This window comes from Micromesistius poutassou (genome assembly GCF_964030765.1).
Source record: "Micromesistius poutassou genome assembly, chromosome: 9".
Classification (NCBI taxonomy): domain Eukaryota; kingdom Metazoa; phylum Chordata; class Actinopteri; order Gadiformes; family Gadidae; genus Micromesistius; species Micromesistius poutassou.
This window is the reverse complement of record NC_140279.1, coordinates 7,144,745-7,164,166: the sequence shown is the minus strand read 5'-3', so window position 1 is coordinate 7,164,166 and position 19,422 is coordinate 7,144,745. Positions and strand designations below refer to the sequence as shown.

At 41.2% G+C, this 19,422-nt stretch overlaps 1 protein-coding gene across 1 annotated transcript; it reads left to right on the top strand.

The window, feature by feature from the left end:
* Positions 1-2,102: 2,102 nt before the first annotated feature.
* On the top strand, positions 2,103-9,762 carry lurap1 (leucine rich adaptor protein 1; the record flags this gene model as incomplete). Its single annotated transcript, XM_084473545.1, has 2 exons — positions 2,103-2,679; positions 8,809-9,762. The coding sequence occupies exons 1-2, from the start codon at positions 2,476-2,478 to the stop codon at positions 9,760-9,762; spliced, it is 1,158 nt and encodes a 385-aa protein (XP_084329671.1). The 5' UTR covers positions 2,103-2,475.
* Positions 9,763-19,422: the final 9,660 nt, after the last annotated feature.

Sequence of the window (19,422 nt, the reverse complement as noted above, 5' to 3'; positions counted from 1 at the left end):
AGTCGTGCTGAGTTGCATTAAACATGTTTTTATATAAAGGTCATCCATTCTTACCTTAGGGTTACGTTAGGGTTAGGGTTAATTATGGAGATAATACATATGCGATATTAGCTGGGGTTAGCTGTTCACTCCTTTTAAATTAGGTTGTGACCAAAAATAAATTCTTTGGCTTCATTTTTGCTTCGTAAAACCTGCATTTAAGCCATCACTGCTGGATGTCAATCTCTCACCTCACTTCCTGCAATGCTACATTTGACCACCTGCCTCTTGACAAAGTGCAGAAAACGTGCAGAAAACGAAACATTAAAAGCTCTGAAAGCACTTCAAGACCTCTTGTAACCATCAGAGTTGTTTCCTGTGCCGTCTTCCCAAATGCACCGTCTCCTAGTCAGCAGCCAGCCCTACAGTGGCATGCTGAGGAGAGCCAACCCTGGCAGAAATCCCTTTAGTTTCCCATGGCCCACCAGCACACTGCACAGCTCTCCAAGCCTCCCTGCTGCCAACTTCCTGTCGCTTTGTGTCGTAAACGTGCCCTGATGCCTGGGCAGTGTGCTGAACCTGCATCGGCTTAGAGTGATCACTAATGGCCATGTTTATGTTTGTTGATTACTTTTCCCTCGATATTCATGTTGCTCATTAAAAAAAAAAAAAAAGGTCAGATATCCTGTCTATCTTTGGGCCTATTTGTTTGTCAATTCAACATCACAGACACCATTTTGAATTGCATGTTATACCATGATGATGATGATGATTCCCTTTCTCTTTGGTTGAATATCTCTGTGATGAAACAGGAAACACAGTGTAACTTTGCCCCTTCACCTTCGTTGTTTCCGGCCCAGGCTCTTCCCCAGAGATTCTGCTGTACAATAGTAGTAGACCTACTGACTAACAGATAAAGAATCAGACAATGTGTGAATAGGGCCTTGGGTTCAAACATTTTCCTTTAATAACCAGTTTTTTCTTTTTCTTTTTATATAAATTATATATTCTGCTATGTACATATACTATATACATTTTCTTGGTGTGGATGTATTCGATGCCAGACCATGTTATCATGAATAGGTCATCCATAAGGTTAGAGAAGGATTGTGTCCTAAGAGACGCTCCTGCTGCTCCCCCTGCCAGCTTTGGCATTTAGAGAGAAAAACGAGATGGAAAATATGTAGCCTGCTGTTATTTCTTAGGAGCTCATTAAATTGTCTTAATAAATTAATGTGCGATAACTCGTCCATATAGCACACATGCATAAGAGCATATTTCCAATTAACAGCCATAGTTTCTGAACAATGTCTAAAACAAGCATCCAAAACACTCCTCAATTGTTCATTGAGGGGTTTTACTCATTGTTTTATTCAACATTTTGTGTGTTGCTCCAAATTAATCAGCCGAGATAAATGACCTGTCTGCCAGTAACACACACACACACACACACACACACACACACACACACACACACACACACACACACACACACACACACACACACACACACACACACACACACACACACACGCACACACACACACACACTTCCATCTCCGTCTCTCCACAACAAAGTTTTGAGAGTGCGAGTTTAAGGTATAATGTATGCATTCATATAATCATGTGATTAGTGTCTACGCATGATCCATACTTCTAATAGTCTCCATCTTTAGTTCTGCAGAAAGACATGACTGCTTTCGTATGCTGACAGAGGATTTGATTTGTTTTTAATCTATGTTTTTGACCACCAAACCCAGGACAACAAATCACCTTTTCTTTTTAGCATCATATTTTTGGGGGCAGGTCCTGCCCCATTAGTCAAGAACCTGCTGCTAGTGAAAAGATAAAAGCTCTGTGGAACAGTAGCAGTGAACCAGCCATGGGGAGCTTCGAGAGGGCGTGATATTACAGTCATTACGGCCGGAGAAACAGTGCGTTTTTCGCTCAGCTCTGCGGCTGCTGGTTGCTGTGACCATAATGCAGGTGGAGTGTTGTGTGGCTGCCGTGCAGTTGGTCCTACGCAATGCATCTTGACGGAATATAGCCGTCCAAAACATCCAGTTTTCTGCGTGTAGACATCTCCATTCAAGCAACCGAGGAATGATTTGTTTTTGCCCTCGACGGTAGAAACGCCGGACGAGCGAAGCGACGGGGCAAGTCATCCACGATCATGGCGATATATGTCTTTCGTGCCGTTATATGATGAACTTATCCATTTGTTTGCCATATGTATTGCTAAATGCCCGTCGAATGGTGAAACTCAGTGGTCAATTCTCGTGTCATCACAGCTTCGTGTTCAAATGCTGCCAACTTGTTTATTTGGATCGGCGCATCCAAACTAATGGACCACGGTAGGATGCTGGCCGTCTCACTAGAGGTGACACTTGCAGCTTCCCACACCACTCCGGGAAGCTAAAACAAAAAGGACCTATGTACTTTTCTTGTTTTTTTAAGATACAAAAAATAAATAGGTCGTCAACATAACGGGACGCGATGGATGACGGCGCAAACGGCGAGACGGTCCTACCAGACCTCAGAGACATAGAGGTAAAGATCGGACGAAAGATTCCCGAGGGCTTGATCAAGTGTATGAGAGACGAAGCGTCGTTGATGAAGACACACGAGATTGCAGCGGCAGATCGCGATGGGGGCAAGAAGGGTTTGGATGAAAAGATTAGGAAGTTAAAGATCGATATGGTAAGATCGACATGTCAGGGCGACTGAACAGTGTGTTGCATGCGCATGTTGAAAAGAAACACACACACACACACACACACACACACACACACACACACACACACACACACACACACACACACACACACACACACACACACACACACACACACACACACGTGAATGTAGAAAGTATGTTTGACAGCCAGAATATAGGCTATTCCACAATGATTTGACCCATAGGTTTAGCCATCCACTCAGTCAATGATTCAGTAGCGCCTTCTGTGTGAGTAGCGGCAGGTGGCTGTTGAATATAATGAATATAATAACATAACAATCACAACAGCATCATAATCTTTGAAGAGGATTATGGGGATGATCATGAAAGTTACATATCATCATCATCTTCATCGTCATCAATCATCAATATAAGGAGTAATAACATAATTAAGTAGGCTAGTAATAAGTAGCAGGAGTAGGCCTAGCAGGAGGAATATTTAGCAAGCGAAAATCGTTAAATCTGTGATAGGTATGGGGATGGTCAATATAAACTAGGTGTGCTGTTTAATCTCTACATATATTGAATAGAGATGTGTGTGGTTGTTTATATCATAGAGATAGGAAATAAAGATGTGCTTGTTGTTTATATACTAGAAATATGGTATATAGATCTGCTTGTTGTTTATACACTATTGATATGGAATAGAGATGTGTGTGTTCTATATACACTAGAGATATGAGATAAATATGTGTCTGTTCTTATGCAATAGAGATAAAGATGTGCCTGTTGTTGTTTATACAGAGAGCACCACTACACTCAAATAGCTTTCCTCTTCTGAGGTCACATGTGGTTCCCACACATTCATGTCATTCCAGTGGCCAATCAAGAAGCTCCCCCCATCTGTGGCTGGGACAGAAAAATGAAAATGACACTGAAGCGCTACACATAGGGAGACCTCTTCAGCCAAGTACATGTACAGCCCCTTTTCATTTTTGGAACATGTGGATTTTAAATATTCTAAAAATGTATTCACATTGTTGTTTTGTTGTTGACCAAGTCAGCCTGTCCCTGCCTCAAAGCATGCTGGGATACATGGGGGCATTTTCACAGAGGGGGGCTTAGGAGAGGCATAAGGTTGTGAGACTGCCAGGAAAGAGCAGCACTACTTCCCCGTGTGTGTGTGTGTGTGTGTGTGTGTGTGTGTGTGTGTGTGTGTGTGTGTGTGTGTGTGTGTGTGTGTGTGTGTGTGTGTGTGTGTGTGTGTGTGTGTGTGTGGATGAAGCTAACTTAGATTTGAACGATTGCACTCTAAATAGATATGCTTAGTCAGATGTACAGTACAGTATGGCAGAGGACTAACACACATGCACAGGGATGCTCTATGAAAAGGCTGTGCACACACATACAAAAGCATCCACATGCTGATTCACATGTGTGCCACCATCCAAACACATCCCCTCTATCTGTGTGTGCGTGCGTGCGTGCGTGTGCGTGTGCGTGTGTGTGTGCGCGTGTGTGTCTGTGTGTGTGCGTGTGAATATGGATCTCATAGTGATTGATCCCTCATAGCTGTAAATGGAAAGACTTTCCTTAATAATGATTCTAGCAGGATGGCAGCAGCATTAAGTAGGTCAGATTTTATTGTATATTCTTATATGCAACAGAATGGAACACATTCCAATTCTGGAGGTCCCAAAGTAACATCCCAGGCCAATATTTAGTCAGATTTTTCCTAATAATGGTTTTTACCTGTCTGTCTGTGGGTTTAGGGTTAGCCTGTCATGCCCTTTTAAACCCCAACGTTTAATTGGGGGTTAGTCCTAAATAAGAGATTGTTGTTATGACCATGATTAATATATTTGAAGTATCCCAGGAATGTATGTATAATTGCAGGGGCAAACATGTACTGACCTAACTAAGATTTCTCAGATGAAAAATGAACAGGGAGAGTGACAATAAAGAGAGATAGAATACGAGAGAGAGACACAACTCGTACAGAGATCAATATTATAAATTGATAGCAAAAGCTAAATGATACGAGCGGCACGGTAAACAAACAGGGAAAGACGAGATGAGATGATGGAAACCAAGGAACGATCGTCAGACATAACCAGTGCCGACATTGAAACAGATGGCTCGATGGGAGGTCTGGGGAGAGCAAAGGAGAGACAGACAGAGAGACGGACGGACAGGGGGAGAGACAGAGAGAGAAAAAAAGCTTCATGTAACTGTGGAAAGACATGAGTGTGGACACTGGGATCAATCCACAATGACGTCCCGGAAGCAACGATTAATCAGATGTGACCTCTACTCTAATCAACTCTGTATTAAAAAAAATAGTTCAAATGGAAAGGTGAAATACACGTTGATGAATATGTGCAGTCAGTAATGCAGAAAAAGAGCAAGAGACAGAGAGAGAGAGTGGCAGCAGCAAGTGTTGGTGCTAATCCCCAAAGCGTTGTTATCACTCATGTCTGTTAGATGTCATAGACCTCAAACTGGTTTACTGTGTAGGGTCTCTGCACAACAGTCTGTATGGTCTTTCCGCATCGCAGATCATCTGTTAACCGTCACAGTCACACACCATATCTCCACGGCCCTGTGAGAGGGGAGGAGAAAGGAGTCACAGGGGCCTGCTCTGTTTAGCTTTAACACTCCTGAGTGCTTGCATGCCTGGGGCATCCGGAAGAGGATAATACCCCAAAGTAAACAACAAAGAGACCATGCGTCCGTGATCCCATCGTATTTGATAAGGAAAAGTTCAGCATGCATGCATGATGTGCTTGTTATCTGTTCATTTTGGTCCTCACGTGTGAGAACCAGGAGGGGTGAGGCAGTGAGACATGCAGCCAGGGACCACGTAGACTCTAGAGAACCCACACTAGGCTTATTTGAGCTCGGAGCTGGAGGGCAATGGAATGCACAGCATAACATCAACATCATTTTACACGACGCTAAAGTGAGTGGCTCACTTTCAACCATGGGTGCCAAGAACCGCACGGATGGAAAATTTATCAATGCTTGCTGAATCATTTAAAAATGCGTGCACACCCACACAGACCCAGAGACACACACTGACATACACACACACACCATCTGATTTGAATATTTTTAGAAGGCAGGTAGTGGAATGCAATTTCCTTGGTGGGATTACCTAGAAATTATGTTTGTTATGCTTATAAATAAGAGCACACACACACACACACACACACACACACACACACACACACACACACACACAGGAAAATAAACATGGTGTTAAATTAAATGAGAGAGCCAATACAGGGTGCAAGTATAAAATACAACTTTTAATTAAATGTGGTGTGCAGAGATGGGTGCAGCAGTTTATGTTTTACTGGGACAGGATATTGTTCGCTGTTTTTGACAATACACATTTCCAGATTCGTCCAGATTTGTATAATAAGTTATCCAAAATAGATCAAACATGAAAGATTCAACATTCCAAGACAAATGCACAAAATCAAAATTAGATATCAGGCAGATGAAAAATTCAGACTAGTAAACAATGTGCAGACGATCTGAAAGGAAGTTTTTGCATGAAAGCAGTTCTGATTGGTCCATTGTACCCTTTCCTCCTTTAGTAGTACGGATCGAAATTAGCTAAAATGTTTGTCTTTTACTCTATTCATGTTGATATCACACAGACAAAAACCCACACCCACAACCCAGCCACCCACCCAACCACACACACACACCGACCCCCCCCCCTCCACACACACACACACACACACACACACACACACACACACACACACACACACACACACACACACACACACACACACACACACACACACCAAAATTTGGTAACTGAGCTCTGCAGAATCCAATGAATTGTCCAAGAGGCTCGGGCCAAGGCCTGATCAGGGAAATTGGAACCATTTTGGTAATAGATTGTTGGCACTATTAGCAAAGAAGGAATAAAAAACGTATTTAGGTTATATTTGTTGAGCCTCCTAGTCTTCTATACATGTTCAAATTTTATGCACCACTACACTGATGATATGCAAATTTAATGTTTTGCTTAATGGAAAAACTGCCAGAAAGTTTTAAATGGGTTTAAAACTTTGAAACGGCCATGCCTTAGAGCATGTAACTAAGTTATACTTTGCGCTTTCTGCACATTGGAAACCATGTGTGTTTATTGAAACAAACAAAAAAAAACAACCTTATTGAAATATGAGAAAATCCTTTACCGGTATTAAAACAAGCCTGTATGGCCTACTTACACATTGTAAAACACAGGCAAACAACATAATAGTACAAACCATATTGTACATAGAACAGCAGCTAAAACGGTGTACATTTCAAGGTACAGATCTCTCACACACACACACACACACACACACACACACACACACACACACACACACACACACACACACACACACACACACACACACACACACACACACACACACACACACCTGACTCGGCTAGGGAGGTATATTTACTGCCATCCTCATTAAGGACTCTGCTCCCGCCAGCCGTAACCTCAAAACCTCAGGTCTGATCCCCTCTCTTAACTGTCCACTACTCTGCTGCCTGTGGGAAAAGCCTTTTATAGCACTATGCCCCTACTCCTACAGAGCTGTGTGTCAAGTATTATAAGAGCATTTAAGTTAGAACTCTTTTTACCTGGCCGTTCACTATTTGGACTCTGATGAATGGATGGATGAAAACCATAGAGGAGATGAACAGATGAAAGGTGAATGGATGGAGACATGGATGGGTGGGGGGATGTTATGTTTTGATAGATGAATGGGAAAATGCAGCTGGGAAACCATGGATCACATCAGGAAGCTTTAGCCTGTCACTCTCAGCCTTTCCTGATGGTTCAGCTAGAGGCCAGGCACCGCCCACTCATGTAGATGATTCTGTGGAAACTATTTGTTTTTCCAAGACTGCCTTCCACTGACTGACATCCTGTAGTAAATCTCTGTGTAACTATATAGGACCTGTTATGAACCATTGCTCCCACTGTGACAACAACACAATGTTTAAGTTGACTACTTGACATCCAACAATCAGTGGATTGTACTCCACAGTTTTATTGACAAGGGCATAAGACTGATGGGCCTCACGGTTGCAGGAAATACAAAATGTAGACAATGATGTGGAAAGGTCAGAGACTTAAGCCCTTAGGGGCCAAGTAGTTAAAACAAAAAATGCTGTGATGGGTTTCTATAAATGTGTTATGTGGATGTGTACAGCAGTGCTATGACATTAATAGGTTATAGCAAAGGTAGGTATTAAAAAACGTAATACTAAGTTAAAATAAAATGTAGACCAGTCTACCTTTGCACAATTCTGAGCTGCAGAATTACATGGAGAATTATTCTGCATCGTTTGGGGCATCTGGTCCCTTGGGTAGAGGCCAGTGAAGGATGGAAGGGGTTGGGGGCTGGGATAGGGCTGTATGATGTAGCAGAATGATTATTGTGTAGTAGGGACGGATACTACCTGAATGGATGCATAACCCAAATGACGGCTCGCTCAGACCTTGCCCTGCTCACTCCTCCTCAGACCTCCTCATGTGTTTGAGGAGAGGTGATACATGACCAACGTTTTTCCATCCTCATTACTGCCTTTGCTTTTGTAAGCTGAGTGGAGCAGTAGGTTGGCAGGCCCGGCCACTCTCTGGTTCATTACAACTATCCCTCTCTTATTTTTACCAAATGAGTCAATACTTCAGCAGAATTTAGTTTTTTCCCCCCCTTTTCATTCATGTCTTTTATTGCCATTTCTAAAGTCTTTCCAGTCTTTTTGCTCGCCGTTATATTATCATTAGAGGTCATTATTTCACCATGACTGCAATAATAGTGACGTGCTACATATTAATACCATTATGAGCTACGGCTAAGCAGCTGAAACTAAAATAAATAAACCTCTTCCTTTGACTCCTGGTGTTGTAACAGCTTTCGGGTTAATTTGCTCTGTGATATATTCCCTTGTTTTTCCTCCTAAACTTGACAATAAAGCCTTTCATTATATATTCCCTAAGTCTTAAAAATGTACTACAAGGTGCACAGTCAGAGTACATATAGCAACATAACTATTTGGAAATGGCATGAGGTAGCCCCCTCGTGGTCCCGCGTGCTCACCCATCTTGTCTCTGTGGTTCCCAGGCTCTCCTGCGCTCGCTGGACGTGAAGATCCTGCAGCAGCTGCTGGCGCTCCACGAGGGCATGGAGGCGGTGCGCTGGCTGGCTGAGGAGCGCAGCACGCTCACCAGCCGCTGCAGCAGCCTAACCAGCAGCCAGTACAGCCTGGGCGAGGGGCCCGACACCTCCTGGCGTGGCTCCTGGAGCAGCCTCCACGACCCCAACGACAAGCTGGACAACATCTCCATCGGCAGCTACCTGGACACACTGGCCGACGACATGGACGAGTATGGACCCACGAGTTCAGAGTCCGTACTTTGCTCCCCCGACGCGGCTCGGCCACTGGGGCCTGATGCGGCCCCTGCTGGAGGTCGGACTGGCAGCCTGGCCCCCTGCGCCGTGGAAGGGGCCGGCGGTGGGGCAGCCGGCGGTCGGGCAGCCGGCGGTGGGGCAGCCGGCGGTGGGGCAGCCGGCGGGTGCGCAGGCACGAGTGCCGGGACGAGTCCTTTTACTGCCAATGTGCCTAACGGACGTCCAGCGGGCGCCGGGGCGGGGAGCGTGGCGGAGGCGACAGCTGGGGCCGCTGCCGGAGCTGCGATGGGGGGGAGCAGGTCAATAGCCACTGGGAAGAAGGCAGCTGCTGCTGGTCAAGCTAAAGAAGGCCCTAAAGGAGAGGCTGCTATCTGGACAAAGACCAAAGAGCAGGGTAAGAAAGACCCGGTCGGCAAGGACAACGGTCAGTCTAGGCCCATTAAGAACAAAGGGACCTTGGAAAAATCGGCCAAGAAAACCAGTGGTTCTGATCCAATCGAGCCATGTCTCAGCGACAAACTGGGAAAGAGCCACAGCCCCAAATTCAAAGCCTACACAAACGCGAAGAAGGACCTGGACACCTGCAAGATGAATGGGAAGATGCACCTGGAGTACGACGCCCACTGGCGCTGGGTACAGTCCCAAGATGATGTCACGTTCTTGTGAGATCTATAAAGCCAATACATGAATGTGAATCCACCCCTCCTGGGAACTGTCAAAGAAACTAAACTGTTTCAAATAACAATAATAATACTATTTGCAATGCAGGTTGAGAAGAGAGAAGTAAAGAGGGAGAATTGGAGTAGAAAAGTACTAAGGAAATTATCATTATTATCATATTTTCTTGTACATATGCAAATACATTATCATAAAATAAGATATAATGTCAGGCTGGAGTGACATCAAGAGAGCACCCAATCTGGGCCACCCAGGTTGGCCACCACACACTAAAGAATGATGAGAATCCTGTGTTCTCGGGTCTGATCTCAGGGTTGGTTTCCTATCGCCACTCCCTGGGTGTGATGTCAGTTGATGGGATGGTGCCTTGGTGGAATAATAAAACGGTTTTAGGTTTGCCCGTCTAAAGATAATTCAAGCACAGTGAGATGATGTGTGTCCTCACTACACCTGGGATTAAAAATCTAGCAACGATTTACCCTATATTCAGGATAATGACTTAGTGTCAATGAATAAGTGTCATCTCTATTAAAGTTATGCAATCAGTTGAACACAGCATGTGGTTAGAGATGTTTTCAAACTTCACATGAATCTGAATAATTGTATAGATATTGGCATGTAATCAATTGGAACATAAATTGTGTATTTGGAATTGTACTCTTATGTGATAGTGACATCAATCAACAATATTGGTATCGAAAGATATAATCAAATTTGTGGTCCACTGTAGCTGTGGCTGTTAGGGTTAGGGTTATCAATATCGGTACATAACCAAAATTGTAAAACAGTATAAGAGTAAAAGAATACTTGATGATTTGGGAAAAACAGAAGTATACAAGTCTACTCTATTTAATACTCTTCGGCTCCAAAACATCAATGGCTCATTGGTTAAGAATGGATGACCCTAGTGTTTCCTCCTAAAGAAAGGCAAACACAGAACAACCATGACAACCAATCAAGTGTCTCTCCTTTGCAATGTACACACTGTGTGTCGCCGTTCTCCTTTTGTGAAGCTAATGCCGTCAGTGCTAAACTGACTAATCGCAATATTGTATATTCAGTGAACGCAATACAGCTACTCTGTGCATCAGGTACTAATCGTGACTGGCTGTAGAGCTTAACAATCTTAAATATGGCTCAGTGTTATATGTGTGTTACGGTTATGGTGACCCATCTTAGCTTTGTTTGGAAAGTAGATGTTGTGCCTGGTCGATGTAAACCTAAACTGCATATGCCTGTATTCTCCTTCCTCTTCTAACAGCACTGCTGTTATAATCTTTAGATTTTAGGAGTGCCCTTTTCTACTTTTAGTTTACCTAATGGATATTGCATGACTCTGTTCCCAAAGTTTTATTTCTAAGAAAATATTTCAAACCATTACAATCACCATCATCAATGGGCAGGAAATTATTAATATTGTTGGACACCTCTGGCATACATGAGTCTCAATTGTTAGCTGCAATTGTTTTAAGGCCAAAGGGCCAAGACAACTAACAGACAAAAGATTATGTAGTGGTGAAAAGTAAAAGTATGTGCATGGGTGTGTGTATATATATATATCTATATTTATATAGATAAACTGTATATATATTTTTTGTGTGTGGTGTATATGTGTGTGTGTGTGTGTGTGTGTGTGTGTGTGTGTGTGTGTGTGTGTGTGTGTGTGTGTGTGTGTCACCTATCACTGCAATGCTGAATTTATTGAGATACCGTTTTAAAAATAGCCTAAAGTATTTGATGAGGGACAAAAGGTAAAGTACATTATGCAATCAGTGCATTGTTTTTCTGAATAATACTGACTGAAGTAGAACAAGACCAAACAGCACATTTACAAAAAGTGATTCTGCATCAGAAGTCCTGAGAAGATAAGCAGCAACATGAGAATCTCATCATCTGTCCCTCTTGTTGTTTTTAATCTGGAGGGGAGTGGGGTCTCTAATCCTCCTCACCTCTCTATTGTCCAACAGCACAGGGCTGTGGAAAAACCCACAGCCATGGCCAACACACACACACACTTATGTGTGGACTGGTGTGAGACGAAACAGTGACTACAGGCTAGACTCCGGGGACACAAGGAAAGTTCTAGTATATTCCAGACGTGTGTGTCTAAGATGCTGCGTGTCTCAACCCAACAGACGTGAAGTCATTTTTAGGTCTAGTCGCTTTTTCCTTTCCGTTTTCTGAGTAACCATTCATATTGAATGGTCGCTCACCACAAACTGCTTCACTAGTTTGTGGTTTTCGTTCCACATTATTCGCACCATATGGAGAAAAAAAACCCACAGAGGAGTCCAAGAAGCTGTGATACGCATTAGTGGACGTTGGAGTAATATATCTTGAGATGTTGGCTGGCCACATTAGTGGACGTTGGAGTAATGCTGGGCAGGAATGGGTCAGTTTGTCTGGGGCTTTGTTTTTTAGGCTTGGAAACAGCTCTGTCCAGGGTTTCGTCTGAAGCTAGAGCAAAAACATGTTTTCATGACCTCAAACATGTCAACATATTTATATTAACTGATTTTGTCACTGTCTGTGTTGGAGCTACAGTATTTGTGCACAACAGCTTGTTTTGGTTTGCTTTATGTATGCAATACAGTCAAAACAATGTGTTCACCGTTTCAATCTCCACTAGCCTTGTGTGAAGGGTTTCTGTTGAATACGTTTTTTTTTTTTTTTGGTTAGGGTTAGGGAATCTAACCCTGTTTGATTTCAGAGATGGGAAATGCATAATAGCATGTGTCAACTAATTTTGCCATTCTTAAACTCAATATACAAAGACACTTGTTTATGTTGCCGTGGATAACAGTGTCAATCTTTTTAATGTAAAGATTTATATCTAGAGTTGTTTATATCATGTTTGCCCTAACCCCAGGTGCCCGGCTATTCTGGCTACAAGACAAAGCATGATTACATAGGAGAGAGCGTATCAATGGTGTTGCCATGCCAATGACACAACAGCCATGTATTTTTATCTGTTCTAACTGGAATAAGGAATAGCCTGATGATGTTTTTTTTTGGTTACTTTGTCTGGAAAGGACCATATTGTTCCAACAGTCATATTGGTCCAATCATCAGCTGTTGCATAACGCAGATGTTTTATTCAAGGTAAAGACAGCCAACTGCTACTCATTACGAGTGACTACTCCGGGGAAGGTTGTGAAACTGTGACAACGTTTAGCTTTCCTTCACCTCCGACTCCATCAGTAGGGTCAATACCACGAAGTGTACAGCGCTGCAGCTTTGGATCCAATGCGTATCGTATTTTTCACTCTCTGCATTCGCTGAAAAGCTCTTTGGCACAGGGTTGGCGATGCCTCTGCTTGCTGGTGACCATCAGCACCGCTACAGGGTTATGTCTGAGTGAGTGAAGGAGGCTTGCTAATTGCATCTTCAGAGTCGGAGCGGAGCAGCACAGCAGGCAAACATGGAGAACCACACCAGGGTTCTTCCGTGTGTTACACTCAACACGCACACATGCACACGCATCAGCATCCAGAGTGTCCATGTTGAGGCAAATTACGCATCAAGTACAGCTTACCCTTTCAATGGCACCACCATTTATGTTATTTCCCTGCCTAAGTCACACGTATGTGTATGTGTGCAGTGTGTATGTTTGTGTGTGTGTGTGTGTGTGTGCGTTCTATCCCACTGTGTGCATGAGCTCCATACGGCTATACAGTATGTAAAGACATCTGGGAGAAAGGCCACAGAGGCTGACTGTCGTGAAATGGATATGTTTGCACATCCACGTATTGCTCATACGAGTACAAAAGTGACTTTCTTTTGGTATGCAAGGTGTTCAAGAAAGTGTTATTATTCTTCGTAAACCCAAGATGTCTCTTAAAAACAGTATGAATAATATGAACATTTATGTTAGGAAATATATTGAGCGGTATGCAAACATGTACATGCTTCTCCAGCGATTAAAGATATTTTAAATGTTTTACATGTCTTTGTTTTCTTCCATATCCTCACCAAGAGTTCAACAGAAATACTCCACTCAAAGACCAACATAAAAAAAAGTGATAAACGCTTTCCCATTTCCACAGGCCTGGCTCTCCTTCCACCTCCTCGGGTCATTTTGCGGATGCACATTTTGGCACAGCATCAAATATTTTCTGCTAGATAAATCTAAATAGGATACTCAAACCAGGCATCAATTTCTCTCCCTCTCTCTCTGTCTCTGTCTTTCCCTCTCTCTATTTCTCTTGCAGCTGTGTTTCTCTGCTCAGACATCCCTAAACAGCAAGGCATTGTGTTCCACTCTAATCAATAAGCTAAGCAGTTGAGGCTTCCTCGCATCCATTAGTACAGTAGTGCATCCTGTCACTCAACTAATGCACTCTATGTTAGCATGGGGAAAACAGGCGTTCAAATCAGGCGTGTTGACCGTGTGTGTGTGTGTGTCTGTGTGTGTGTGTGATGAAATATAAATACAAAGAATACACCGTTTTTTTCAATGATACATGTCAAATGATCATCATTGATCAACATGTTTTTTATCAATGTACTCTTGATTGATTAGATATTTGCAGCTTCGATCAAACAATGTAATGAAATATACAGTGATACAGACTAAAAGGAGGTTTACTGTCATTTTGCTTGGCAGTTGTTTGTGATCCAATATGATTAAGGTCATCCTAATGAAGCAGTAAAGCTTTTATTCTACAGCTAAAGTCAGTAAATCAACAGTTAAATCCAGCTTACATTGTGTGGGTTTTTGTAGACAATTGATAAGTGCACGCCCAGTGTGCACGGTAAACACAATGCAATCCAGCCTCAAACATTCTATTTTTGTTATATTCTCTATACCAATGAAAGCAATGGGCTTTGGTGTGATGGACAGACACTCCATCCTCTAATAACTAGCTCAGACTGCTGATGACACACACTAGACAGCAGAGAAAGCGGGTAGATTACCTCTGTGGGTTGGAACAGAATCTGAGATGGATTTGGGTAAAAGTAGGTTTGTGTCAAGTAGGCGTTTTATTGTTTTCCCTTATTTAATTGTTTTACTAGATAGTGTCACGACCCCACTGTTAGTTTTGAACCCGCTCTATGTCTAGGCAGGAGTCGAGACACATAAGTGCTAAACCCACAGCTGGCAGGCAACTCGCTTCCGGCCACGTGGGCAGTGACTCACCTGGTTCCTGGCGAGCATTTGTCCTTCCTTGATGTGTTGAGGGATAGCCCAAGCGTTGGAGCCAACTGTAGCCTGTCCCGTGATGTAATTGTGACAAAAGTGATGTAATTAAGAACCAATAGGATTTATAAAGAACCATGAAGACCAATGAAATGTCCACAAGCGTCACAGCCATTGATTTATATGTTCCACTGTCTGAGACACTGGTCTCCTCTGGTAAAGCATGGCTACTCTAATTGAGAAGGCTGAGCATCTCGTGGATTGTTTGGACGCCTGTGTCAGCAACAATCCTCTTTACAGCATCAATGCAAGAAACCATCCCCCTACTGTTATTTTGGTTTTTAACAAGATCGAAAAGGGCTAAATAATCATGCACCACCTGGTCAGGTTTTGGATGTAAAATAATATCTAATGTAACGTACACATAAAAAAGTGCTTAGCTCACCTTGCCTTGCATGAGCTCTACTCTACGTTAATACTTTGAGTTGAGTGTGCATCTCTCAACGCTGGCACTAGACCCTAAATGAGTGTTGAGGAATGTCAGAAGGCAGTAAAAGACGCAGTGAAACAGTGGGAAGGAAGAGAGAGTACTGCTGTAGTAGGCAACCACAGGGATTAGAGGGGGGCGGCTGGGGTCAGTGATAGAGATCTGGATAAAAACGTCTGAATGGAGTATAATTACCTTAAATAAGCAGCATATGGAGATCTGCTAACGCTGCTCTGTGGTAAACAATATAGAAAACAGCAGTCCACACACATTTATCATACACTTTTTAATCGTTATATTGTGGGTCTGAGCTGCAAAAATACAAAATGCAGTGTTCACAAGAATATGAATCAACTTGTTTGTATTTATGAAGTTGAAAGAAAAGGAAATATCATTTTCTCAATCAGTATAATTCAGAAAAATAACTAAATGAGAGAATGAGCATACTTTTCCAGAACAGCCTCAGATGCACATATGATATTTCTATAGACATGTCTGTTCACAGCAATGGCCCCAAATTCCTGTTGCTTCCTGCATTCCATCAATCAGCCATTCCTACCATAGAACAATGCCATATTTCCCAGCCACCAGCCTCTCAACACCACTAATTCCCAAAAGTGGCCTTTTAAAGAGTAACCAAACACTAAAACTCAAACCGCAGCCACAGCGACATCTCCAGTGAAATACATGTAATTGCAGTTTCTCGGGCTGACTCTGTGAATATGTTTCATGTGATGTCTGTTAGTTGACTAAATGAATAACTAACATCTCACTTAACTCTACTTGTGTTTGGTACTGTGTTCAGCAGGGCCGCCTCTCGGTTTTACAGTGTTTCATCTGTGATAACAACCATTTAAACCATTCTAAATGAGTTGTGCTCCTACTGAGCAAGAATAAGGAGTAGGCTTCAAACCACAGGCCCCAGTACAGAGCCAGAGGGAAGTGACCATCTGGACAGCCTCAGCCACTCCTTCCTGCCACCACAGGACACAGTGAACACAGGCACAACAACAGCTACATTCAAGAAATACAATAGATAGGAAAGTAATACTTAATATTGTAAAGTACTACTGATACTGAAGACTACTACTATATCTTCCTGCTGAAGATATAGTAGTATATGTATCTATAAATTCATCCTGTCTATTTATTGAAAATTGTACTAGGTCGAACACAACACCGCGTACTTGCGTCTGGGGAAATGATGAATGAATGGGATGTGCTACTTTTTCCTGGCACGTGCTAACAATCATTAACACAACATGTAACACTCTCAACACTGTACTATGTACTATGAGCATTGATATTTTGGGAGTGAGGGTTTTGGAAGGGGGGGGGGTGGGTGGGCTGGTCCTCAATGTGTGACATACACTGTAAAAAATGTCCGTAGATTTTACAGTGAAAGACTGTTAAATCATGACATAAAAAGACCGTAAACTTAAAAAAAATGTAATGCCGTTTTTGTAACAGTGAAATACCATAAATATATATATCTGCCAAAACAGTAATTTTAGAATTCTTATTCTGTAAAAAATACATTTGATTACTGTTAAACATATTAACCATTGTATTAATTACGGAAATATCCCATAATATTGATAACAGTCAAAACAGTATCTTTTGTGGTTTCTTTTTGCAAAACATACATTTTATTACTGTTTAACTTATTAACCTTTGTGTTGATTACGGGAAAATACCGTATTATTTATAAGAGCCAAAACTGTAATTTTTGCGTAAATGTTTTGTAAAATATACATTTTATTACTGTTAAACTTATTAACCATAGTGATGATTACGGAAAAATACTGTCATATTTATAAGAGCCAATACAGTAATTTTTGCGGCAATGTTTTGCAAAAAATACATTTCATTACTGTTAAACTTATTAACCTTTGTGTTGATTACGGGAAAATACCGTATTATTTATAAGAGCCAAAACTGTAATTTTTGCGTAAATGTTTTGTAAAATATACATTTTATTACTGTTAAACTTATTAACCATAGTGATGATTACGGAAAAATACTGTCATATTTATAAGAGCCAATACAGTAATTTTTGCGGCAATGTTTTGCAAAAAATACATTTCATTACTGTTAAACTTATTAACCATAGTGATGATTACGGAAAAATACCGTAAGATCTATAAGAGCCAAAACAGTAATTTTTGCATAAATGTTTTGTAAAAAATACATGTCATTACTGTTAAACTTATATTAACCATTGTGCTGATTACGGAAAAATACTGTCATATTTATAAGAGCCAATACAGTAATTCTTGCGGCAATGTTTTGCAAAAAATACATTTCATTACTGTTAAACTTATTAACCATAGTGATGATTACGGAAAAATACTGTAAGATCTATAAGAGCTAAAACAGTAATTTTTGCATAAATGTTTTGTAAAAAATACATGTCATTACTGTTAAACTTATATTAACCATTGTGCTGATTACGGAAAAATACTGTCATATTTATAAGAGCCAATACAGTAATTCTTGCGGCAATGTTTTGCAAAAAATACATTTCATTACTGTTAAACTTATTAACCATAGTGATGATTACGGAAAAATACCGTAAGATCTATAAGAGCCAAAACAGTAATTTTTGCATAAATGTTTTGTAAAAAATACATGTCATTACTGTTAAACTTATATTAACCATTGTGCTGATTACGGAAAAATACTGTCATATTTATAAGAGCCAATACAGTCATTTTTGCGGCAATGTTTTGCAAAAAATACATTTCATTACTGTTAAACTTATTAACCATAGTGATGATTACGGAAAAATACCGTAAGATCTATAAGAGCCAAAACAGTATTTTTTGCATAAATGTTTTGTAAAAAATACATGTCATTACTGTTAAACTTATTAACCATTGTGCTGATTACGGAAAAATACTGTCATAGCCTATTTATAAGAGCCAATACAGTAATTTTTGTGGCAATGTTTTGTAAAAAATACATTTCATTACTGTTAAACTTACTTAGCATTGTGTTGATTATGAAAAAATCCTGTTATATTTATGAGAGCCAAAACTGTCATTTTTGTGTAAATATTTTGTTAGAAATACAAATTATTATATTATATTATTATTATTATACTCTTTTTCGAGATTAAAAACCTGCGGCACGATTTGATGAATGGAGCGGCATGAACGCCCTCATACGGGCAAGTATTTCTTGCGAGTAGGTCCTAGAGGGAGAAAACAACAAGAGGGCTGAATCAGGCCACAGAGTTCCCACAGACTGACGTCATCTAGTGGGGGTCTCTAACTCCCCATGGCCCAGGGTGCTGGAGGTCCACCGGCAGCACTGAAGCATTTAACGTCAACCAAGCAACCGTCGCCATGGTCACACAGTATCACATGTCTTAGTGTAAATCATTGTTTAAGTTAGAAGGGTGGTTCAAATCGAAACCAAAATTGCAGTCATTGAGCCGCTCCTTTTTTGGTACTAGTGTACCAAAAAATACATTTCAATTGTGGTAGCATCCATATGCTGTCACTCACCACGGAGAAGTTTCTTTCCTTATATTCAGTTTTTTTACATACATACATATTTTTTTACATGTTATGGTGTTGTTTAGTTTGAATATTAAACACATAGTCCATTTCTGTTACAAAACGATGGGATGTAACAATCAGTAAAAAAAATAAAAAAAAGAATACATAGGGGGACCAGTTAGGCTAAATAACCACTGTGTGAAAATGGACTGGAATACTCCTATATACTCCCAGATATTCTGATGTATCCAGGATATTGCTACACTCCATGCTTTAAGCAAAATACAACCAGAGTTGGTTAAGTGATTATATTTTTAATTATCAATGTTTATTTAGGACAGATACTACGCTCTATGCTTAAAGCAAAATACAACAATCAATAAACGGATCACCGAGGGCTCTTCACTGAGAGCAGAGCTGTTGAGTGGCACCTCTCTCACTGATTTGGCCTGGGAAAAGCCTTCTTTGTAATTGTGACACATGTACTGACTGATGTACTGAGGACATTCCACTCA